Source organism: Octopus sinensis, linkage group LG7 (genome assembly GCF_006345805.1).
Source record: "Octopus sinensis linkage group LG7, ASM634580v1, whole genome shotgun sequence".
NCBI classification, from domain to species: domain Eukaryota; kingdom Metazoa; phylum Mollusca; class Cephalopoda; order Octopoda; family Octopodidae; genus Octopus; species Octopus sinensis.
Genome location: NC_043003.1, coordinates 47,285,968 through 47,312,367, shown reverse-complemented (window position 1 = coordinate 47,312,367; position 26,400 = coordinate 47,285,968). Strand labels below are relative to the sequence as shown.

The 26,400-nt window shown below is 37.1% G+C and overlaps 1 protein-coding gene across 3 annotated transcripts in view; it reads left to right on the top strand.

The window, feature by feature from the left end:
* The window catches only part of LOC115214069 (ankyrin repeat and SOCS box protein 3), a 34,059-nt gene extending 11,734 nt beyond the window's left edge, over positions 1-22,325 (top strand). Inside the window, exons 2-4 of one of the 3 annotated variants that reach the window (XM_036504732.1) lie at positions 6,939-7,040; positions 20,311-20,376; positions 20,914-22,324. In XM_036504732.1, coding sequence (XP_036360625.1) covers positions 7,024-7,040; positions 20,311-20,376; positions 20,914-22,123 — 1,293 coding nt within the window. In that variant the 5' untranslated portion in view covers positions 6,939-7,023 and the 3' untranslated portion in view covers positions 22,124-22,324. Of the gene's footprint in view, positions 1-2,207; positions 2,230-6,938; positions 7,041-20,310; positions 20,377-20,913 lie in introns of those variants that run through there. The other 2 variants (XM_029783114.2, XM_029783113.2) reach the window with 2 other exon arrangements.
* Positions 22,326-26,400: the final 4,075 nt, after the last annotated feature.

Below are 26,400 nucleotides of genomic sequence, written 5' to 3'. Positions count from 1 at the left end.
TCTTTTATTTGTTTCAGTCATTTGACTGCGGCCATGCTGGGGCACCACCTTTAGTCAAGCAAATCGACCCCAGGACTTATTCTTTGTAAGCCTAGTACTTATTCTATCAGTCTCTTTTGCTGAACCGCTAAGTTACGGGGCGTAAACACACCAGCATCGGTTGTCAAGCAATGTTGGGGATGGTGTGGGTCAAGTACAGACACACAAACATATACACACACATACATACACACACACTCTCACACACACACACACACACACACACACACACATATATATATGTATATACAATGGACTTCTTTCAGGTTCCGTCTACCAAATCCACTCTTAAGGCTTTGGTCGGCCTGAGGCTATAATAGAAAACACTTGCCCAAGGTGCCACGCAATGGGATTAAACCCAGAGCCATATGGTTGGTAAGCAAGCTACTTACCACACAGCTGCTCCTGCATGGAAGTGATATAGACTAAGGAAGATCTGTAACAAACAACTTAAATGGGTAATAAATGATTTGCAGTGATCTGTGTTGGCAGCAGTTAGTAGAATGGTTAAATAATTTCATTTTGTGTGCAATGTGCAGAATCTAATTAGATCTTGTCTTTCATCTGAAAGTAACAAAAAGAGGAAAATGTGGTGTTGTTGCTTGGACTGTAGATAAGGCTACATTTTCCTCCTTTCCTCTGTCATAAACAAAAGGCAAAGCCTAAATATTATACTCTACACCCTTCTCTGCAAATAGACTTATCAAACTCTCCTTTAGATAGGTTTCTCAGAGTAGAACTCTTGATATCAAAGTGAAGTAATGGCCACTTTGTGCTCTCATTTTATCCATACCAGCGTGAAATCAAGAATAATTTCTCAGGTTGCCCCTTATGACTAAACTTTTTCAAAGGATAGGAATAGGTAATTGAATTGGCTTCAATATATGGCTTTACATTCTGAGTTCAAATTCTGCCGAGGTTGACTTTTACTTTCATCCTTTCAGGGTTGATAAATTAAGTACCAGTTGCATACTGGGGTCGATCTAACTGTCTGCCTAGAGTAGAAAAGAATATATGACTTTTGTTTATTTCATCAACTTTCAGGGCATGAAAGAGAATACCAACTGTAGTGAGATTGGAACTCAGAAGATGAAGGGTTGCTACTAAATGTTACAACATTTTCTTTACTCTATAACTATCGTTTTCGCCATTCCACCTCATTTATGGTTATAACCTTAATATATCATTATTATACTGCAACTTGACTATGAAGGCGCGTGGCTCAGTGGTTAGAGCGTCGAGCTTACGATCGTGAGGTTGTGAGCTCGAATCCCGGGCGGGGCTATGTGTTGTGTTCTTGAGCAAGACACTTTATTTCACGTTGCTCCAGTTCACCCAGCTGTAGAAATGAGTTGCGACGTCACAGGTGCCAAGCTGTATCGGCCCTTGCCTTTCCCTTGGACAACATCGGTGACGTAGAGAGGGGAGGCCAGTATGCATGGGCGACTGCTGGTCTTCCATAAAACAACCTTGCCCAGACTTGTGCCTCAGAGGGTAACTCTCTAGGTGCAAACCCATGGTCAATGTCTGACCGAAGGGGGTCATTCATTCATTCATTCATTATACTGCAACTTGACTAAATATGGTTTACAGTTATATAGTTTAACCTTTTTGATACCAATCTGCCTAAGATCACTCTTGGTTTTATGAAACAAATCTCCAATTTTTAAAGTGATCTAAATTAAGACCTGCCATCAAAATTTCTTGTTGATTTATGTTTGAAACACCACCTTAATAATGCCAATGACAAAGTTATTTCACTGAATTCTTCATTATTTTCAAAAGTAATTTAAACAAAAGCAGTTTATTTTAACAGAAATATGGTAGTAAAACGCATAAACATTAAACAATGAGCGATCAAACACACAATTTTCCTAAGTGGCTAAAGTGTGGCTTGGGCTGAAGTCCAGTGTGTGAATATGTCGCACTTATTCATACCGTAAATAATCTTACTTTAAACATAATCTGTGCTTTCTGTTTCAAGTGGGGTTTCACTTGATTTTAGTATTGTTATTGCTTTATCAGGCTTTAGTAATACATCTGAAAGTATGCAATAATATAAAAACGCAATTTTGTGTGTGTGTGTGTGTGTGTGTGAGAGTGTGTGTGAGAGAGAGAGAGAGAGCGAGGGAGGGAGTGCTTTTGCATTTGTTAACAAACCAGATTATTGTTTCACTATAGAAAAAGTGGGTAAGTTGATATAGCTTTTCTTTTACTTGTTTTGTTTTATTGATGAACTGATCCCTGTGTTTGAAAATATGTTTAAATAGAAAAGAGTGAAGTAAGTCTTTTAACCCAGTTTCCTTAGATGCAAAAAATATAAAGTTTTCCTTTTTATGAATTGAATTTAGGTTAAGTGAATATGGTTGATAGTCTTGTTTTTTGTTGTTTTTTTTTGTTTTGTTTTGGGTTTTTTTGCCCTGCATTGTTGAGTCTCATGACTCAACATCATCTCTCTCTCTCTCTTGTTTGCTCATGACATAGGAATTAGAAAATGTCAATTATGTAATGCCCATCCTTTTAAAATTTAGCTTGAAATGGAGTTAAATTCAATACTGTCAAGTATTATAATAAATAATTGGCAATTTTATAATGCTGCACTATGTGTTTGTGTATTTCACGTTATAATCCTTTCTTTCATATATCATGTGATGTGACATTTTCAAGCTATTTTATTCATAGATGATTTAATATCCTTTCATTTCAACTTGGGGTGAATATTACTAATAAGTTGGTCATATTGTGCACTTGATCTGAGATTAATAAAGCTAACAAGTTGGTCTTACAATTTCTTCATTTGATCTGGGATTAATAGGGCTAGTGAATTGATCGTGTGTCCTGTTAACTTCATCTGGGATTAACAGAATTAATAAGTTGATTATATGTTTTGCACCTTCAAACATGGATTTGTTGTAATCAATTGATCCCAGCTTATATTATCAGAACTTGAATCTTACAGAAATTTGAACTTGCTTTAGTTCTAGATCAGCCAAACAATAACAATTTATTTTAATAGTGATACTACTATCAATGGAAGCTGTGTGGTTGTCTTATTGCTTTGTACTCTTGAATTTAAAGCTTGGTGGTTTGTATCTCCAAAACCGTTCTTCTTTGGTCATAGTTAAAACTCTTGGCACTTGTTTTGTAATGTCTTCTTTATATTTTTACAGAAAAAGTGTTGAAGGAATTGTTAATATTATTGCAGTGAATTGACAGAATCATAAGCACATTTAAAAAAATGCCTTGGGTTATTTGTTCCAGCTCTTTACATTCCAAATTTAAATCTTGCTGTGGTCAACTTTATCTTTCATCCTTTCAGGGTTGATTAAATAAAGGACCATTAAAAGATTGGAGCTGATGGTATCAACTTCCCTTCTCCTCAAAATTGTTGGCCTTGACAGAATTGTTAAAATATTGGAGAAATATCTTATATTTGTTCCAGCATTTTACATTCTGAGTTCAAATCCTGCTGAGGTCATCTTTGTCTTTTATCTTCCTGGATAATAGGGTCAATAAAATAACTATTTTATCAACCCTAGTTGATAAAATAAAGTACTGATCAAGCACTGGATATAAGTAGATAATCCCCACCACTTAATTTCTGGCTTTGTCCCTCTGTTAGAAACTATTATTATTAGTTCTGTTACATCACCAAAGTTTAGGTCTTTGAATTCACATTGTTGACAATATCTATTAATACCCTTTCAGACCTTAAAAAAACAAAAAAAAACATGAACTTAACACCCAAAGGACTGAGGCATTTTACAAACAAATTGTTTTTAATGTTTAAAGTCTGGAAATGTTTTAACTCCTAAACATTAATGCTTTCACATACTTTTTGTTGGAATCAAAGAGCTTTAAGTTGATTTAGCAAAGACCAAATTCCTAATAAGTAGGAAAACAGACAAATCACAAATCCCTTCTCGGAGATGGCCCTGCTCAATATGTAGAAAATGTATTGGTAGAAACTCCATATGGTGTAACCATTGCAAGCTATGGGCACATGAGAGGTGCAACAATATCACTAGAAGATTAACAGAGAAAGTAGTCTTTACATGTGGCAGATGTGCAGGTACATTAAACACTAAGAATGTACAGAAAGTAGACTCCCTCAAATGGTGGTGGTGGTGACTTTAAAAGTAGTAGACAATTTCTGGTACTTAGGTGACCAAGTTAGCAATGATGGAGGTTATTCCAAAAGCATAGCTACTAGAATAAAAATGGGCTGGGCAAAGTTCAGAGAACTGCTACCTCTGCTAGTAACAAAAGATCTCTTTCTTTGTGCATGAACAGCTATGCTGCATGGCTGTTAGACATAGACTGTGACTGCTGAAGACATGGGAAGGTTTGAAAGAAATGAAGCCAGCTGGATGGGTAATATCAGTGTGCATATACAACAGCGTGTAAGTGTTTTGTGAGAAAAACTGGGTATGTGAGGCATCAGATATAGTGTGCAAGAGAGAAGACTGCACCAGTACATTCATGTAATGCAAATGGATGAGGACAGCTGCTTAAAAAAGTGCCGATCTCTAAACGTGGAGGAAACGTGTGGAAAGGGTAGACCCGGAAAGATGTGATCTGAAATGGTGAGAAAGGATTTTCAGATGTTAAGCCTCATAGAGGGGATGACAAGGGACCAAGACTTCTGATTGTTTGTTGTGCTTGAGAAGACGTGGTCAAGCTAAGTAAAATCATGGTTGTCCTTGCATACAGGTATGTCCCCTACATCCCTCTGTAGCTGAGTGATCCTAACTCTTGTGGGGCTCATGGATGCTAGTGCCACGTGAGAAAGCACCTGTGCCTGTGCCACATAAAAGCACCCATTACACTCTGTGAAGTGGTTGACACTAGGAAGGGCACCCAACTAGAAACCATGCCCAAACAGATGTGGAGCCCAGGCAGCTCTTCAGCTGGCCAGTTCCTGTTAAACCATCCGATCCATGCCAGCATGGAAAACAGACATTAAATGATGATGATGATGATGATGATTTTCAAGTTAAAGTTGAGAATCAGTTTTGGATTTTCCCCTCATTTACATATCTACACAAAACTCTTTTATTTAAAACTGTAAGTACAGATCTACTATTCACTCTTAGTTAATCTATTTCTGAAAATAAATAATTAAAATCTAAATTTGATAGTTGAATTTACAAATCATTAGAATAATATTTTGGCTCCTTAGAATTTTCTCAAAAAGATCAGTTGAAGTTTTACTAATTTGATTGTCAGAATAACGAAGAGATTTTGTAGTGATATCTTAGCTGTAACATATAAATTTAGTTAAAGCAAGTAAATATCATGTATGATTCTAAACTATTTTAAACTTGCTGTAAATGCATATGAAAGCATAAGTGTGACCAGTGAATATTGTCAAAGTGCTTACTGAATAAATATATATGCACCAAGGGAATGTGAGTTCAATATCCACTGAACTCTCACTTTTTGTTTAGTTTCATGTTCATTTTGTATATCTTTTTAGCTGAGTGACTGGCTCTTGTGCCAGTGGAATGTAAAAAGCACCCACTATACTCTTGAAGTGGTTGATGTTAGGAAGGGCATCCAGATGTAGAAACATTGCCAGATCAGTTTGGAGCCTGGTGCAGCCTCCTGGCTTGCCAGTCTCCAGTCAAACTGTCCAACCCATGGAAAACGGACATTAAATGATGATGATGTTGGTGTTTCCAATAACCCTCCTTTCTCTCATATGGGCTATAAGTAAAACAATTACTGTACTTATTTTAGCTCCTTCCCCTATGAAGCATTGGCAATTGGTAACTTTTGTTCACTGTTCTTGACTCTCCCAAATTTTGTTGGTTCTGAATTTCATTGATGCTTTTTTTTTTCTAGGCAGGGTCATTAGCCTTACACAAAGGCATTTTTAGCTCTGGGAAGAGGTGGTCCATAATAGTCTGGTCTCTATCCTGTGACCTTTCCTGCATGAGAGACCCTATCAGGAGCTTGCACTCCACTGGCATAGCTTTCAGGGTTGTTAAGGGACATAAGACATCAGACTACAACAAAGATTAGAAGTAAAACAGTGGATGGGTGAAATAGATTTGACTAGTCTGTCATGCTGTTGATGATGATAACTGTGGTTGAGTTGGTATGTTGGCACTGATGATGATGATGGTCGACCTCCTTCAGTTTTTCATTCATTTTAGGTTTTCTGACTTCTTCATTATCTGCTTTTCTTGCACTTTTTCTGCTGACAGTCTTGTAGACTTGACAAAGAAAAAGAATCTGAATTCAATAAAAAGTCTAGTCCTGATTGCATCATATAACTGCTCTGTTGTTACACTCAGTTACTGCTGGGTGGTACAATTTGGCAGCTGTCTTGATAGTGGTGGTGATAGTGGCAGTCCACTTTGGCAACTGTGGTGGTGGTGGTGGTGGAAGGAAGCCTACTTCAAACCATTGAAGCTGAAATTAGGTTAAGCCATTCAAAATTGGCTAATTGATTGATTACTTATATGATTCGCTTTTTAGTTACCAGGTGACATACTGGAAGTGATGGGGTAGGAAGCAGCATAGGAAAGGGATTGGGATGTTATTGGAGGTTTTCATTATTATGTAAAACATCCAGGGTAGGAAGGTTTTCTGTTGTGGTATATATTGTGGGGTTGCGATGTGTTTTGTTATGATAATGGTGGTGGTAAAGGCTCTCTGAACTTAATGTTTCAACTATTTCATTTCCATGTTTTAAGAAGTGACTCAATTAACGAAGTGACTTAATTAGCAAAGTGATTTAATTAGCAATGAAGGACAGTTTTTTCTTTCTAATTACTTTGTTGAACTCAGCATTATAAAGTTCAGTTAGTCCATAGCATATCTGGGTTTTCTGTTTCTTTTTTACTTTGTGTATATTTTGCTATTGTTGATATTTTTCTTCTTCCTTCCAGATAGAAATATAAAAATCTAAGTCAGCTCTTCCTGTCTACTACATTCCGATTATCCAGCTTGTCAATCTCTTTTACCTCTGTAGCTATGCTGCCTTTTCTGAGGTAAGCCATCCCTTACACAGAATTGCAGCACAGTTTGTGGTAGTAGTTGTAGTAGTTTGGCTTTATTCATTGCCTTCATTGTCCCAAATGCAACAAATCACATTTGGTATTACCCATAATGATTTACCTCGTGTGACAGTATAAGAGATTTGCAGTATCCAACAAGGAACCTTTTATATGGTTGTTTTATCTTCTAGAAGTAATAGCCAAATCGCCTTCAAATCACACCCTACCATCTTTAAAAAAATGAATACATTGGATGATGCAGTTTGGATAACACTATACTTGAAAGAAAAAAATGGGTTGGGTTGGCTGCAATGTTTTTGATCAAGGGTCTACTCAAATCAGGGCTAACTTGTGGCAAAACAAACCACAATAATAACAACGACCACCACCTACTGTAACCCTCTCATCTTTCAGGTCTTGGCAGAACCCAAGAGCTAGCAGTTCCTGACACACTGTATGACAAAACAGCAGCTGTGAAACTTTTTATTTATTTGTCATTCATTATTAGACAAAGTAATATACATAGATATACATACTGAGTTTAAATCCTACCAATATTAACTTTGCTTTTCATCCTTCTGTGATCTAAAATATAGTACCACTCAAGTACTGGAGGTTGATTTAATTGACTATACCCTCTCTCAAAATGTGTGACCTTGTGCATGTGTTAGAAATCAATAAAGAAAAACAATTAGATAGTTGTAGGCCTGTATCTAGATGAATTGCAGAATTACATTAGAAATTTTTTACCTCACTTATGTAAACAAGATGATTGCATAGGCTTCATGTTTGGTTATGATTTGACTACAAGAGCTGCAGAAGGGAAACCGGGGGTCAATCTGACAGTTTTAGTAGTTCCATTTTTGATTTTCTCTGAGGATTTATACTCTGCACCTTTGTCTTGTATAAGCAAGGTATTCGCTCACAAGGCTGAGATGCTATTTTCTTATAGTTGGAATATTCTTTTATTCTTTTTTTAGATTTAGTCATGAGTATCATATATTATATCCAACCAAGGATTTGATTGGTATTTATTTCATAATCATAGTAGGATGAAATGCCAAGTCAAGCTGAGCAGGATTTTAACTGTGTAAAGGGACATAACCAGGTATAATATATAATAAGGAAATTATTGTATACAGTGCTCAGGTGCACCACAACATATTGTGTGATTCTCTATTTAGTGCACCAGCCACCACCCATATAGCCATGTGTGTCAATGATGAAAACAGTGAACTAAAAGAGCATAGCATCCTGGGAGAGTAGAATTTTTCTAATACCAAAAGATGAAATTGCATGTGTACAATTTGAACAAATAAGCACTCTCTTTATGGCCTACATTTGGCCAGTTTGAATGCTAAAGGGTTGAAGGTGCTAGTTCAATGACCACAAAGTAATTGAGTCTTACCGCAGCTGTTCCATTATACACTTAAACAAGATGCATAACCTGTAGGTATTTGATTGAACAACTAGGTGTAACCCACAAATCTGTTGTTCTATATATATATACTATTCATCCACCTAGTGGAGAACCAGCCATACTATACACATTCTGATGACCGCACTAGCATTTGTCATTTGAGGCACAGTATGTCATCAGTCTGGTCATGTTCTACTCTCCACTTTGCTTTTGTGCACCTGAGAATACTCACAACAGCAATGCTATTGTTGAACTGACGTTGATCCTTGTTAAGCTGGTGCACAATTCCAGTTTCAGTTGTATTGAATAGATCTGTAATAAAACTCTTACACTCCCCCACCTCTCACTTCCCTAGATAGAGACACTTATTTTGCCAGGGTTTATTGAACAAATGAAGATCTGGGACTTGAACTCCCAGGGCATGAACTGGTCACCCAGTACAATATGCCATCTATCTCAGTCTTTGGCAACAGATTGCAATCATCTCCATTTACCAGGACTGGTTTCATATGTTCTCTTTTGTTGGTGTTTCAGAGGCAATGTGGAAACTTGATAGTGCAGGCCATCCTATGCCTTTATTAAGGGTTCTTAATTTATTGAATTCCTGGGGTGTGGAAGGTAATTTGGGAGTGGATGGAATGCAGAAAAGTTTTGCTTTCAAAAATGTTGACAATAGAAAAGACATGACCCAGTTGATATCTGACAGGCTTTATGTATTTAAATAGAACACTAATTTCTATATGCCTCAGTTGTCAGGGAACAGATGATACTAGTTTGTCTGGAATGTTGCTTGTGATAGACTAGCCCTTCTCTAGAGGTTAGAATAATCTATGATGAAATTGTAGCTAAGAGCATCAATAGTTTAAGAGCCATTTGGTAGTCCTGAAAGTATTTTCAAGCTTTGACACCATAAATTATCTGTGTTAACCCATGAAACTCTTGAGTCAACAGAAATATCTAGTACATTTCCACTATTGTCCCTCTTCCTGGTTTTATTCTCATGTGTTTATATAAATCTACAACTTTGGCACAAGCCCATATCAATCTAAACAATGCCTATTCTTGACTGGTACTTATTTTAGTAAACTCTTGAGAGATGAAAGCGAAGTTAACTCTGCAGATAACTCCGGCAGGATTTAGATTCAGAATGTAAAAGGTTGTGGCTAATTAACATAAGGTATTTTTTTCAGTGGCTAACCACCATCCTATTCTCATGCATTAATATTAATTTTTAGCATAAGTAGAAGGTTACTGGTGTGCAGAGAGGAGACACATGATTACATTGACTCCGTATTTGCTCTATATTTATTTTAGGTCTGTTCTGAACCCTGGAACTCATAAGGTCAGAACTTAACCTGGTTTCCATAATGTATAAATGATTGAGATTACAACATTCCCTCCTGAAGAGAATGGTGATCCATTGCAGAGTTAACTTCCCATCTATTGCTGGAATTAATTTACAGCTGAGTGGACTGGAACAACATGAAATGAAGTGTTTTGCTCAAGAACACAACACACCACCTGGACTGGGAATTGAAACCAAGATTTTATTATGATTATGAGTGTAGCACCCTAACAACATGGCCGCAAAATTAATATTAGTGGGAGGTGGATTTGGAATGTAAAAGGAGACAACAACTAAATTCTGTAAGACATCTTGTTTGACATTCTACCAGTTGTTATTTCTTTATTGCTCACAAGGGGACAAACAAGGATAGACAAAGGGATTAAATCGATTACATCGACCCCAGTGTGTAACTGATACTTAATTTATCTACCCCAAAAGGACGAAAGGCAAAGTCGACCTCGGCGGAATTTGAACTCAGAACATAATGGCTGACGAAATACGGCTAAGCATTTTGCCTGGCGTGCTAACGTTTCTGCCAGTTCACCTACATTCTACCAATATATTGGTTTCAAATTTTAGTACGTGACCAGTAATTTTGGAACAGTTGGGTAAGTCAATTACATTGATCCCAATGGTCGACTGGTACTTATTTTATTGACCCTGAGAGGATAAAAAGCAAAGTCAACCTCAGCAGAATTTGAACTCAAAACATAAAAATGGACGAAATGCTGCTAAGCATTTTGCCTGGCCTTCTAATGATTTTGCTAGCTTGCTGCCTCCTTTTGTTTCAGTCATGTGACTGTGGCCATGCTGGAGCACCGCCTTTAGCTGAGAAAATCAACTCCAGGACTTATTCTTTGTAAGCCTAGTACTTATTCTATCAGTCTCTTTTTGCTGAACCGCTAAGTTACAGGGACGTAAACACACCAGCATCAGTTGTCAAGCGATGTTGGGGGACAAACACAGACACACAAACATATATATACATATATACGATGGGCTTTTTTCAGTTTCTGTTGACCAAATCCACTCACAAGGCTTTGGTTGGCCCAAGACTATAGTCGAAGACACTTACCGAAGGTGCCACGTAGTGGAACTGAACCCGGAACCATGTGGTTTGTAAGCAAGCTACTTATCACACAACCACTCCTATGCCACATTAGATATTATTGTCTTCGATATAAAAAAAAATGGGATAGTCATAGTTTGAACTTGGATCATAGTTTGCTCAATCAAGACTGATGTGGAGCTGAACAATAACAATTACTGATATGTAATTTATCAAACAGGATAATCCAACAATAGGAAATAAACAATAGAAGCCAAACGGTCAAGTTGTTTAGTCATGGGATTTTTTTTAGCGGAAGTGTTTTGCATTTAAATACACTCCAATGTTACATTTCCAAGTTTAGTTAGATATTATTGGGAATAAGTATCTGGTCACCTGGGAATATTATGTGAAACAAGAACCTATGCCTAAATCAAGCATTATAGCTAAGAAAGTAATTATTGTAAGGTTGGTGTCTGTAGTAACCCCAAACCCTAGGGAGATAAGAGTGTGGATCAAGTTTTTCCTAAGCTTATCTTGAGTGTACCTGTTCACGCCTCCAGAGACAACTAAATTGTTGCTTCTATACAGGCCATAGTGGGTTGACAGGAGACTCTTACACAACATATCAGGCATAAACTGGCCTATGAGGTCACAGATATCCATGGTGTTGAATCCTCCCTTCACCATGTCAAAGGCCTTCTAGACCTGGTTGTTTAACCCATGCTGAATCTTTATTGAACAGTAGGGTCTTTTTGGCATTATTACATCTATATCCCTGTTGCTAATTTCAGTGAACTCCTTAGAGTAATTAGGTGTTCCGTATAACAACTCTGTCAATATAGATAATCCTTTCTACTATAGGCACAAGGCCTGAAATTTTGGGGGAGGGGATAGTCGATTACATCAACCCCATTGCTCAACTGGTACTTATTTTTTTGACCCCGAAAGGATGGAAAGCAAAGTCGACCTCAGCGGAGTTTGATTTCAGAAGGTAAAGATGGACAAAATGCCACTAAGCACCTTGCCTGGTGTGCCAATGATTCTGCTAGCTCGCTGGCTATCTTTCAATATAGATAATAAAAATGTTCACTATATTAAATTGGATGAGCCTTGTTCTGCCTCTACCCAGGTTTACTTTGAACCATGAAATTTCTTCATTTGTTGTTGTGCCATAAGGATTGATAGGATGCTTTCCTTATATCATCATCATCATTTATCTTCCTCAATATGTGCATGCTCACTAGACCAATCCATGATTTTGCTGCGTTAATCAGGTAACACCTGAAGACAGAGGCAAAATTCAGTTTGTGATCTTTATTGGTTAAAAATGCATTCCTCTTAGCTAAGGTTTCTATCCTGTCTGCTGTATACAAAACACTCGCTAAATCTTTGACCTTGTTAATGTTGTCATTTGTTTGAGGAGAAGCTCTCTGATTGTTTTCTGTGATACTGTTTCCTAAAAGTCTGTTATAGGTTTTTGTGTCTATTCTATATAAATTTCTTGTTTTATCTAAATAAAGTAAAGCCTATCTGAATTTTCAACCCTTTAGCATTCAGATTATTCCATCATGTCTAATGCTTATTTATTCACATTGTTTTGAATTAATCTTGCTTTATCTCATGGCTTTGAGACTTTGATGATGTGATTGTTTACTTTTAGAATGACATTGTATGGTAGGTGTGAGAGGCTGGATCTGGTTGATTTGAACACAAAACAGGCTGGTTGTTTAGGCTAAATATAGCTGGTTTAAATCCTATGGGATTATGGAAAACTATCAGAAATAAGCTTTTGCTGGAAGGGTTTAGAGAACTAAATGGAATTTCAGTTTTGGAGATGACGCCCTAGAGGTTTACTTTGAAGGCTTCTAGTTCTTGGATCTTGGGTGAAAATATTCTAGACTTAATGTTGTATAAATTGGACTCTGAGAACGATGCTGTTTGGTCATAGGAGAAGGCTTTCCACCACATGCACCTATATGAAGTTGTTTATTTTCTCTCAGAGCTTCCTTGTGTAGAGTTTGTTAGGCAGTATAGGTATGTTCATTCATTGTAGGGTATCAGAGGTCATATAACCTGATATTCTCAAAGGGAATATAATGCAAGTATTTTCATAATTGTATAAGCTGGAGAAATGGCTATAAAAAACAAACCACATGGTGGCCTAGTAGGATACATTCTGCCAGAAAGGTATATTATCACTTAGTTATCAATAAATCAGAAAAAAAGACACTCAGTATTAGTAATAGAGTGGTTATATTGAGCAGCATATTACTGGTTATGACATATATTTGGTTAGTGCCGCTGGACTTGCTCCTGTGCAGGTTGCACAAAAGAAACACCATTTGAGCATGGCTATTGCCAGTACCACCTAACTGGCCCTCATGCTGGTTGCATGTAAAACCACCCACTACATTCTTGGAGTGGTTGGCATTACGAAGGGCATCCAGCTGTAGAAACTCTGCCAGATCAGATTGGAGCCTGGTGCAGCCATCTGGCTTGCCAGTCTTAAGTCAAACCGTCCAACCCATGCCAGCATGGAAAGCGGACGTTAAACGATGATGATGATGAATGTTACCATAGGGTTCATGCTGATTATTGCAGTAGGTAATATTGGTTTCAAATTTTAGTATGAGGCCAGCAAGTTTGGGAGAGGAGGAAAATCAATTACATCGACCCAGTGCTCAAGTGGTACTTGTTTTATCAACCCCAAAAGAATGAAAAGCAAAGTTGACCTCAGCAAAATTTGATCACAGAATGTAAAGACAGACGAAATGCTGCTAAGCATTTTGCCTGGTGTGCTCACAGTTCTGTCAGCTCATCACCTTATTGCACTAGGTAATATGAATGATTTTTCAGACATGCTGGCTGGAAGTGCATAAGTGCATAACCTTTTTTATGCTGGTGGTACAAAATCAGGCCAGGCTAAGTATATATATATATATATTTCCTTTGTTTCTACAAAATGAGAAGATACAGTGCAGAACTGTTATTTTAATGAGTTGTATCTATTATCACCCAATGAGATATATCTGAACTGCCAGATGCCCCTAAACCAGTTGTTAAGTGTTCCACACGTGAGGGATCAATGCTAGATGTGTCAAATCAATTGTTATGATTAATAATTAAAATTCTCATATATTCCATCTTCCATCTTTATAATTAATCACTGTACCCTATAAATATATATATATATTGATCAAAACAGTTTGATTCAAATTCGTTGGTACTCTTGAGTTTCAAGCATGGTGCTACTCGTCAGCCATTTTAAATTCAAAATGTCTGACGACTAGCATCATGCTTGAAACTCAAGAGTGCCAGTGAATTTGAATCGAACTGTTTTGATCCATACATGTAACTTCCAATAAATTTAAGAACCCTTCTTTCGTTTGTTCACTCACTCATGTGTACATATATATATATCTTCTGCATAAAAATGGTTATGTGCTTCCAGCCAATATGTCTGAAGATTTATCAATATTACCAAGTGCAATAGTCAATGTAAAACCTGTAGTAACATTCTGACCAAATATGTGCTACAACAAATAATATACTACTTAATGATAAAAAGCATAACTGCTCTCTTGCTCCTATTGAGTATGGCTTTTTATCTGACTTATAAGCAACTAATAATATATATATATATATATATAAGACCAAAGGAGTATGGGCGCCGCTATATATATATGTAAAAAAATACAAACTGGGACAAGAACGCAAAACATTTAGAAGACGATACAAAAAACACGGACGGGACATTCGAAGCCTTCAATCTTCAGTCAAGAACCGGATCATCCTCAAGATTAATCAGCCGAAATTGCGAGGATGATCCGGTTCTTGACTGAAGATTGAAGGCTTCGAATGTCCCGTCCATGTTTTTTGTATCGTCTTCTAAATGTTTTGCGTTCTTGTACCAGTTTGTATTTTTTTACATATGTATATATATATATATATATATATATATATACATACACACACACATATTTACAATGAGTTTGTACAGTTTTTGTACTAAATTCCTTGACAAAGCACAATACACATACACACACTTGTAGATAGCTACAGACAAACAGCTACATGTACTCTGTTTATACAATATTACTGACCTATTCATGTTAATAACTATCACTTCCAATATGTTTATATTAATTTCAGATTTTCCTATTTTCACAATTTGTATTTCAAATATTCCTCATCATCATTGTTTAACGTCCGTTTATCATGCTGGCATGGGTTGGATGATTCGACTGGTGGGGACTGGCAAGCTAGTAGGATGTGCCAGGTTCAAATCTGATCTGGCAAGGTTTCTACAACTGGATGCCCTTCCTAATGCCAACCACTCCGAGAGTGTAGTAGGTGCTTTTTATGTGTCATCGGGAGCCAGACAGGCAGCACTGGCATCGACCACATTTGGATAGTGCTTTTTATGTGCCACCGGCACAGGAGCTGGTGGGGGGGGGGGTGCAGGGACTAGCTTCGAGTATGTTCGGATGGTGCTTTTTACGTTCCACCAGCACTGGTAACGACAAGGTAAGCTGAGAAACCTAGCAACACTAGCAAAACCAAGCAACCTCATAATGGCTCATTTGGAGGTGTAATTGAAACTCATTATTTAATTAATCATAATGTACAAATTTCACTCGGCAAATGCTACATGCATGTACATAAACGTGCACACGCACACACATTATGCATATGTCTATGAAGCCTTGCTCATTGCTAAATTAAGTACAAGCTGAAAGGTGGCACCATTTAATCTTTGATATATAATTAATCACTGTACCCCGAGATAATTTTGTCATAATTTCTTGGATTGGTTTACAGATGATTAATTAAATAATAGGTTTGAATTACACCTCCAAACAAGCCTTTATAAGATTATTATTTGCTTTCACTGTGGGTTCCTTTGTACGGATCTATCAAATCATTAAAAAATATTTGAAATTTAACTGTGAATACTGGAATATCTGTCCTTAATAAGCATATAGTAGACGGAAACTGAAAGAAGTCCATCGTATATATGTATGAGTGTGTGTATATATTTGTGCGTCTGTGTTTGTCCCCCCAACATCGCTTGACAACCGATGATGGTGTGTTTATGCCTGCGTAACTTAGTGGTTCGGCAAAAGAGACCGATAGACTATGTGCTAGGCTGTCAAAGAATAAGTCCTTAGGTTGATTTGCTTGACTAAAGGCGGTGCTCCAGCATGGCCACAGTCAAATGACTGAAACAAGTAAAAGAGTTAAGAGTAAGAGTGTATAGCAAATGATAGCGACTAACTTCATGAATAGTTTATTAGTACTGTATAGGCAGAATACAGGTTTTTTGTTTTGCCTCCCGTTTCCTTTTAAAGTCTGTCTCTGTTGATCTGCATGTGTGTGTCATCGTCATTTTAGCATTCATTTTCCATGATTGCATGGGTCAGATGGAATTTAGATATTCTATGACCAGATGCCTTCATGTTACCAACTTCCGCCAGTTTCCAAGTAAGGTAATATTTTCCCATTGGAAATGAAGGACAGTGATACACACACCATCAGCAGCAACAATATTTTTATGACTGCTTTCCACACCGGCATGAGTTGGATGGGTGTCACAGTCCAAGTCACTTCTGAAGTTACTACTCTCATAGATTTGTTCTCATATGTGTCACTTGGCTCAGTTTTCACAGCTGGAAACCCTTATGTACACACACACACACAAACACACATACCCACATATAATAATTAGCGTTGTGTTTTTTTATTGTCAAGGAAAGCACGTCTTGTGAAAGTAGGAAGCTGTCTGAGGTAAAATAGAGAGTGATTGAATGATAGTAGAGGAAGTAAAATGATTATGAATGGGAAGATAAGGTGTTTATCACATTGCTCTGACAGGGAACCAGGGAATAAAAAAGTGAGTTGGACTAAGAGCTTAGCTTTATATTGCTTTAAGCAGGATGAAAAGGAGGAACAATCTTAATATGGTGATGAATAATGATATAAAACAAAATCTGTATGGAAGTCATAGTTTTACAGTAAATTTTCTGATTAAAGAACCTCTGAAATAATGGAAAATTTCTAATGGTTTGTAAATAATATAATAATTTTGTAAGTATAGTTTCGCTGTTTTAATTAAATGTTATTATTATCATTAAACCATTAAGTGGTCCAGTAAAAAAGAGTTATTAGTGAAAAGGCTGTCAATTTTGATAGCATAAGTGTATGTGTGTTAAATTGTCAATGTGACCCGTCACTTTTGCAGGCAGTATGTACTATCACATTTAAAAATTGTTGGTCTTGCGTTTTGATCAGGTTAAAGTGAAACTGTTTTGTTATTAACTACAAAATGTGGAATATTTAGGTAAAAACACTACTGATGTTTTCTCCTGTCTTGTTTGAAGAAATGCACTTTCGTTATCTTCATCATTATAGTATTCACTTTTCAATACTTACATGGGTTGGATGGAGTTTATTACACTTACTGTCACAAACCATCACCTGTTTCCTAACACAATAATATTTCCCCATGGCCAGACATGGTTTCGTAGGATATTGGAAATGAATGACATTGCTTGTATGACAGCGATGATTATTTTCAACTATCATGTGATGTATAATCTTGGGCAATACGCTGTGCTTGTGAAGACCTATTGAACCAAGTGAAATCATAGTCATGGCCAATGCCAGTGCCATCCGACTGGCACCATTTGAGCGTGGGGCCTCATGGAGGCAGTGACAGGTAACCAAGACCTTTGACCATATACCATGCTTGTGTAGCCCTGTCAAGCCAAGTGAGACTGTAGTCATGGCTGATGCCGATGTCAGGTCAAAGGCATGAGTGCCATTGGCACATAAAAAACACTCACTACACTCTCAGAGTGGTTGGCATTAGGAAGGGCATCCGACTGTAGAAACTTTGCTATATCAGATTGGAACCTGGTGCAGCTCCCCCGGCTTAACTAGTTTTCAGCCAAACTGCCCAACCCATGCCAGCATGGAAAGCAGATGTGAAATGATAATGATGATATATATAGGCACGGGCGTGGCTGTGTGGTAAGAAGCTTGCTTCCCAACCACATGGTTCTAGGTTCATTACAACTGCATGGCATTTTGGGCAGTTGTCTTCTACTATATATATATATACTTTCCTACCAATTATAATAATTTTCTCATTCATCTGTGAATCCTTTGGTGATATGCCTTCTTCATTTTCGAGTCATCTGAATTAGTGTGTGTGTGTATTTAACTCTTAAAGTCCTCTATTGCAAATGTCCACAATTGTCACCAAATCCCAAACTGCACAAACAGAATTCAATGAATGTTATTTGGTGGGAAGCAAAGAAAAAAATAAACAGGAACTAGGTACTGTTCTGTATGAGAAACAAAGTTTAAACCTCATTTGAGAAGGAGATTCCTGTTCACACCATGTGTTTATTTTTTTGCGTCTTTCCCTGTGAATTTCTCTGGATTTTTTTCTTCCTTTGATTTATAAGCGTAATGGTGGCTAACATCTTAAGTAGTGAATTAGAATACTGTAGTACGATTTAGTAATAGTTTATTTATCAATGATTTAGCTGGAGAAGGAAAACTTGAACTTGGATAAAATATTTAGTGACATTTTGTCGTCATTTATAAACACTAGCTAAGTGATATCAGGATTTATCAATTTGGAGTTGGAACGGAATTACCATGTAGTTGATATTGCATCAATGCTTTCATTAGTGAATGGTAAGGAATACAAAAGAAACATTAATTTACTGATATTATTTTAAATGTAAGGTTTCTGCATACTGATGGGTTTATGGGAAAAGTGTACTTATTGCAATAAGAGTAAAATGTCTTGGGTTTTATAACTGTTGGAGATGAAGGTATATCTCAGAATTCTTTTTCTAATCAGAGTTGTGCAGCTTCTAAGTTACAGAGATAAACTGGTGCACAAACTCATCTCTGAGACAGGAAATCAATGCCCATGAATTGTATAATCAATATAATTGTATTCAACCTACCTTGGTAGGTGAAAGTGACATGGCAACAAGTAAAATCCACATTTACAATATACATCAACTATTATCAGCAAATTTCTTTTAAATTTATGCCATATTTTTATAATTTTTTTATACTGGGCTAATTGCATCTTATTAGAATGTCTTGTTTCTTACAAGATTGGGAGATTCACTTGTATCACATTCTTGATTATAATATCTGTTAATTCTCCTCCTAGAGTTCATTTTAAATTCAGGGTAAAAATAGTGGGAACCTCTTTGTCATTGTCTCACTTGTTAGAAATGTAAGCCATGTCTCTTTCAATCACTGTCATCTTAAAAAATGGAAGGACACATTGAATAATGTAGTCGTAAATACAGGATGTTTCTTTCTTTTTTTTTTTTCATATATATATATATATATCAGAAATATGATCTGGGAATTTTGGAAATGAATGTTGTTAGTTTAATTGACCCACGTACTTGAGATGTATTTATTTTATTGAGGTTAGACAGTTAAAAGGCGAAATGTTTTTTTTCTTCTTGGAGCAGAAGGAACATAACTAAATATCACAAAGTTGTTTCATGTTCTATTGAATTTAATAATAATAATATTATAATTATGCAAAATGCTTGCAATTTGGCAGTTGGTCAGTTAGTTGACTCAGTCAATGCTGATTCTTGATTAGTATTTTACTTTATTAACTTTGATAAGATAGAAGGTAAAGTTGGCTTTGGCTGGATTTGAACTTGGAATGTTTAGGTCTGTAATTAACTATCATAAAGTATTTTATCCAATGTTCTAATGGTTCTGCTAATTTAGTGTTTTGTAGTAATCCTTTCTACTTTAGGCAAAAGGCCTAAAATTTTGGGGAAAGGAATTCATCAATTACATGAACCCCCAGTACTTAACAGGTACATATTTTATTGACCCTGAAAGGATGAAAGGCAAAGTAACCTCTTTTTATAATAATGTTTCCAATTCAAGCACAAGGCTAACAATTTTGAGAGGAGGTTGTTAGTTGATTACACTGACCCCTGTACTTTATTGTTCCTGGTGGTATGAAAAAAAAAAAACCTCAGCAGGATTTGAACTCAGAAGAAATGTCACAAGATTCTACTAAGTCACTTGTGAATGTAAGGTTGTTATGTGATATGACAGACTCATAGATATTTGGTAAAATATTGATAAAACGTTGAAGTTGTCCATCATTATCATCATTGTTTAACATCTGCTTTTCATGCTGGCATGGGTTGGACAGGTTGACAGGAGCTGGCCAATCGGGGAGCAGTCCAGACACCAATTGTCTGTTGTGGCTTGGTTTCTATACCTGGATGCCCTTCCTAATGCCAACCATTTTACAGAGTGTGCTGGGTTTCTTTTTGAAAAAAATATGTAAAATATTGTTTTAATCTCATTTTTAAGACTTTCTCATATATTACATTTTTACACTATATTTTATTAAATATTTCTTTCTCACCAGGTATAAATGCCGCTGTAGTTTTAGATGTACCCCAGAATCTTACAATTCGTTATCGGTCATGGGAAGGTAAGACTTAATTCATTGCTTTGTTATTGTTATAGCTGAATAGTTTCAATATGTTACATAAGTCTGTTTTGGTAAACTTGTATGGTAGAAGTTACTCTACTTAATTTGTATTTATTTATTTTAACTATCTGTTCTGAAGTGTTTGAAAGATATCTATAGCTTTAGCAGTCCCTGCATGATGAATGAGGTCAGTACAATCATCTGCTTCACATTTACTTTTCTAATTACCTCTCATGAGCAGAGAAGGAGATGGGAAAATAATGTGAAGCAAGAAGTCAGTGATATCTCTATGAATGCATTTGTGGTGTGTGTGTGTGTGTGTGAGTGCGTGTGTGTGTGTGTGTGTGTGTGTGAATGTGTGTGTGTAAAAACTCAATGTACGCAATTGAAACAGCATTGATTTCAGTTGCCATCTGTGTATCATACTAAATGTATACATACTGGTCTCATCCTTCTCCTCTAGATTTGTAATCTTGTACCAATAAGAAACCAATGGTTTTGTTTTTGTAATGTTTCCCTTTTTTCTTTTATTTTCAGTTTTATAAAAGATGCTGCCGGTAAAAATGATACAGACTTGCTGCAGGTTGCTCTATCTGGCTTTCATGGAGAGTTCTGTACTGATGACTTAAATGAAGCACTAATCAGAGCAGCAAACTCTGGTCATTATGAATGTGTACAGTTGCTATTGGATGCAGAAGCAGATGTGGACACTGTAGATTTAGATGGAGATTCCAGCCTGGTATTAGCTTCTGCCAAAAATTTTCTCAAGGTTGCCAAGCTTTTGATTAATTATGGCTGCAATATTAACTTGGCCAGTCATTGTGGGCAAACTGCTCTCCATATGGCTGCCTACCACCAAAACAAACAACTGGTTGAGCTACTCTTGAGCACCAGCAGTGATGTTAATTTGAAGAATCGCTATGGTGACACACCTCTAATTTTGGCTGTTATGGTCAACAGCATTGAGATAACCAAACTGTTAATTAAATCTGGTGCAGATGTCAATGCAAGCAATTTGGATAATGCAACTTCACTACACTCTGCTGCAAAGAATGGGACTGTGGAATTAACAGAGTATCTCATCAATTCTGGTGCCGACATCAATGCTCAAAACATGTGGGGTTACACACCACTTTTGCAGGCCTCCATGGAGAACCGTCCAGAAATTGTACAAATGCTTATAGACTTCAATTGTGATGTCCACTGCTCATGTCACGCAAAGAAGACATCATTGCATTATGCTGCAAACAAGGGACATGTTGAATGTGTAAGAATTTTACTGGCAGCTGGTTGTAACCCCAACAAATGTGATTTTCATGGCAGCACACCTCTGATGGAAGCTGCTGTGTATGCCCGTACTGATGTCATAAAGTTACTTCTTCATGCTGGTGGGGATGCTACAATTAAAGGGGGTACAGCATTAGCTGGTAGATGGACAAAAGCTCTTCCATTTAGGGCAGCCCTGTCCCACGGGAATCTTGAACTTACAAAGGTTCTGTTTCTTGCCGGTGGGATCAGTCTTTCGGAACTGCAGTCAGTAGTGCATTCAGGGGTTATTTCGAAACAGACAGAAAGCATTGTGATAAAGGAGTGGCTACAGCAGGTAGCCTCCACACCACTCGCCCTCTCACACTTGTGTCGGTTGATCATTCGCCAGTCAATGTGTGCACCAGTGGCGAAATGGACTCATCTTCTTCCCATTCCCAAGACACTGCAGGATTACCTCAACTATATGGACATACAATGAATTACACTTAATGTAAAACACTGCCAACATCTGAACATACTCAAACCTTTTGCTCTATATAGATGGGGAAATCAGTGAGAGGTGAGTTTGTGTGATACACAAAGATACTGAACTTCAAATAAATTTGATTTTGTTTGTCTCTTTTTTTTAAACAAAATTTTCAATTGTGAAAAAATTTAATAAAATTGTTTTGTTTTTTAAATTGTAATATATTTATGAAGTGTGCCCATACATACACACACACACACACACATATATATATCATCATCATCATCATTTAACGTCCACTTTCTCCATGCTGGCATGGGTTGGACATTTTAACAGGTTCCAGAAAATTCCAGCGTTAGCTTTGACATGGTTTCTATGGTTGATACCCTTTTTAATGCCAACCACTTTACAGTGTGTACTGGGTGTCTATTTTTGTATACCAATGTTAGTGAGTTGCAAAACAGAAAAAAGTACAAAGAAAAGGTAAAAAAAAAACCATGGGCACTACACATATATATCATCATCATACATCCATTTATATATATAATTGTACATTTGTTCTAAAACATCATTAGGGGTTATAACCCCTGAAAAGAACATATTAGTCTGCTTACTGAAGGATCAGACGACATCAAGCTGTACCTTGAAATCAAGAGGACAGATCCTGATGTCTACAACTCTTTCCTGCAATCAGACCTAGACACAATGCAGCAATGGATCACAGACAGGCAACTGAAACTGGCTGTGGACAAGTGTACCACCATGCATTTTGGGAGAAAAAACCCTGCGTTCACATACTCCCTCCACAACACTGATATCAAGAAATCCTCTTGCGAGCGTGACCTAGGCATCACTGTCAGCAGTGATTTGCGTTGGTCAAAGCATATCTCTAAGATTGTCAGGAAGGCCGAGGGTGTCTTGGCATCACTCAGCAGGTCTTTTGTTAGCCGCTCTCCAGCCATCTATTTAAAACTGTATACAGCTATGGTACGACCACACTTGGAATTCGCATCATCAGTTTGGAACCCCTATCTTGCACAGAACATTGACCTCCTGGAATCTGTCCAGAGACGTGCAACCAAACGCATACCCTCCATCAGACACCTACCATATTCTGAGCGCCTTGTTTCCCTGGGCATGGATTCACTGAAGCTCCGGCGTTTGGCGACAGACTTGGTAAACACCCACAAAGTTATCAACCACCTCACCAACAACAACACTGAACACCTTTTTGATCTCCATGTGTCTAACACACGTGGACATGCCTACAAAGTCAGAAAACAATACAGCTCCCATGACTTTCGGAAACATTTTTTCACGCTCAGAGTTGCTGAAGCATGAATAAACTGCCTGCGTCAGTTGTTGACTGCCATGACACTGCATCTTTTAAGGCCCTCATGCTTTCCGAAATCCGCCGAAACTACACCTGATTATATATACACTTTAGATGAGTTGTAGTGCACCTGAGCACTGTACACAATTATTATTATTATTATTATTATCTCTATTCCAATTTATTTAAGTTTTATTCAGCACTTGTGCAGTCAGATTCATGCATGGTATTTGTTATGTTGTGTTGAGTGCTCTCAGCTCAATGCTCTTCAAACCATATCTGTGTTTGTGTGTATGTGTATATCTATGTAAATGTTTACACCCAAACATACATGGTTTGAAGAGCATTAATCTGAGTACACTCAAAAACATTCTCCAATGAGGTCATGCTAATCTTGTTTCTTTCAGTGGCAAAAAAAGCACAATCAGTTCACCTCAATAAAGCATTACCACATCCCTTAGTATGAACAGTACATAACCAAATCTCTTGTGATTGCTTCAAATCTTAGGTCTCTCTCAGTTGTTGTGGATGTTCTGGTGAATGCATGTCCTCAATGCAGCAAAGACTACATATCAAGGACAGGCCTGTCTCTTTAGATCTAGGAAAGATTTCAGTGTTTTTTTTACAGCTATTCACTTGCAAGAATTCAGGAGGAACAGTAATGATATCAAACTCTTTGCAGACTATAGGCACACCACACCCCCTCTCTCCAGGTGTAAGCATTAAACAAAATAAGAAGGCTACACACAAATTTAAGATTAAAAAGAAGAAAGAATCATTATCCACTAATAACCAGTGATGTACTAAATATAACTTCTGTTAATTAACAAGTAATAGCTTTTATGATTTTTTTATTTGTAGAACTTGCTATTTTTAGTTTGGTATATTTAGATGAGAATTTGTCAACTGTTCACATTGTTTAAGTAAGTCAGCAGTCATACTGTACCACCACTGCTACCACTACCACAATCATCTATACTAGAAACATGCAACCTGAGACTCATGTGTCACATGTAGTTCAGTTGCTCAGGATTGAAATGGCATTAAGCAATAACAACCATCATGACCAATATAACTTCAACACAAGCCAAAGAGGAGGGTCTGTATGTGATCACTTGACCTCCTAGAAATAGTAACCAAATCCTCTTAAATTACACCCTACACCATTATAGAAAGGGAGGGAGATGTGTTTGGGCCTTAATGTAGTTTGGGATAAAGTGTACCTTACAGAAGGAAGAAAATGAAATGGCCATCTAGGTATTATACTTAATATATATGCTGTGTTGATAGAATAGTTACTGTGGTATTCACCCTGAGATAACATCTATTAAGGACATGCAGTGTTAAAAACACAAATCATTCCAGTGGTGGCTTGCATAAATGCCAGATGCACTTGAACTTTTTGGGACCTTTCAATAACTTGTACTCACAGATGGTCACATGCTTTGACGAGAATTCATTACCAAGAGATGTTACCTCTGGACAAATATCTCAGTAACTGCCCTATCAATGGTGTATATACATTATAATACATAGATGGCTATTTTATTTAGCATTTACGTTATTCAGTCAATTTATTCATAGTTTTAAATTAATCATGCATTATCTTACAGCTTTGATATTTTGATGAGGTAACTTAATTTTTAGAATGACATTGAAGGGTTGGTGTGAGAGGCCAGATATAGCCACTTTGTTCATAAAATGGGTAGAATATTTTGGCCAGTTTAAATGCTAAAGGGTTAATAATGCCACAATTGCATTTACCAAAAGACAGATTAACCTCAATTTGAACACCTTTCGTCACTGGTCTGTTAGTTGTGTCAGGGTTGACCTGAATTAACATAATTCCTATCATACATTATCATCTCCTCCTCTACCATCACCATAACTAACGTCACATCATTTCCTTTATACTACCTCATTGTCACAATGCCATCACAAAAATTGCTCCACTGTATCAATTCCATCATAATATTGCTTCAGAACATTTTTCCATACACACCACATCACTATCATAACACCACCATCACCATCACCATCAACAACATTAGCCAACCATACCATTACTACTAATCATTATGACTTACAATAACGATTATATAACATAATGATCTTATAAATTGACCCAATTAATTTACAGATTTCTTTCTAATTTAATCAATCATGAATCAGCCTCAGGGAGATTGCTGTATTAGTCCCTGCAATTGTTGTCGTTATTGTTTAGCCTCAAGATAGGGTTGCCGAACTGAACTACTTTTTTCTTTTTTTAAATTTGATATATTGCTAGTTTAAAATTTAAATTTTTAAGGGTAAAAATTTTATTATCGTATTAAATTATAAGATAAATGTAAATGTGTACTCATGTACATATAATCCCTATAATTACATACATGAAGGCGCATGGCTCAGTGGTTAGAGCGTCGAGGTTGTGAGCTCGAATCCCGGACCGGGCTGTGTGTTGTGTTCTTGAGCAAGACACTTTATTTCACGTTGCTCCAGTTCACTCAGCTGTAGAAATGAGTTGCGACGTCACAGGTGCCAAGCTGTATCGACCTTTGTCTTTCCCTTGGATAACACTGGTGGCGTGGAGAGGGGAGGCCGGTATGCATGGGCGACTACTGGTCTTCCATAAAACAACCTTGCCCAGACTTGTGCCTCAGAGGGTAACTCTCTAGGTGCAATCCCATGGTCACTCATGACCGAAGGGGGTCTTTACCCTTAGTATATATATGTATGTATCATCATTTAATGTTCGTTTTCCATGCTGGCATGGGTTGGATGGTTTGACGGCGAGCTGGCAGAATCGTTAGCACGCTGGGCGAAATGCGTAGCCATATTTCGTCTGCCGTTAAGTTCTCAGTTCAAATTCCGCCGAGGTCGACTTTGCCTTTCATCCTTTTGGGGTCGATAAAATAAGTACCAGTTGCACACTGGGGTTGATGTAATCGACTTAATC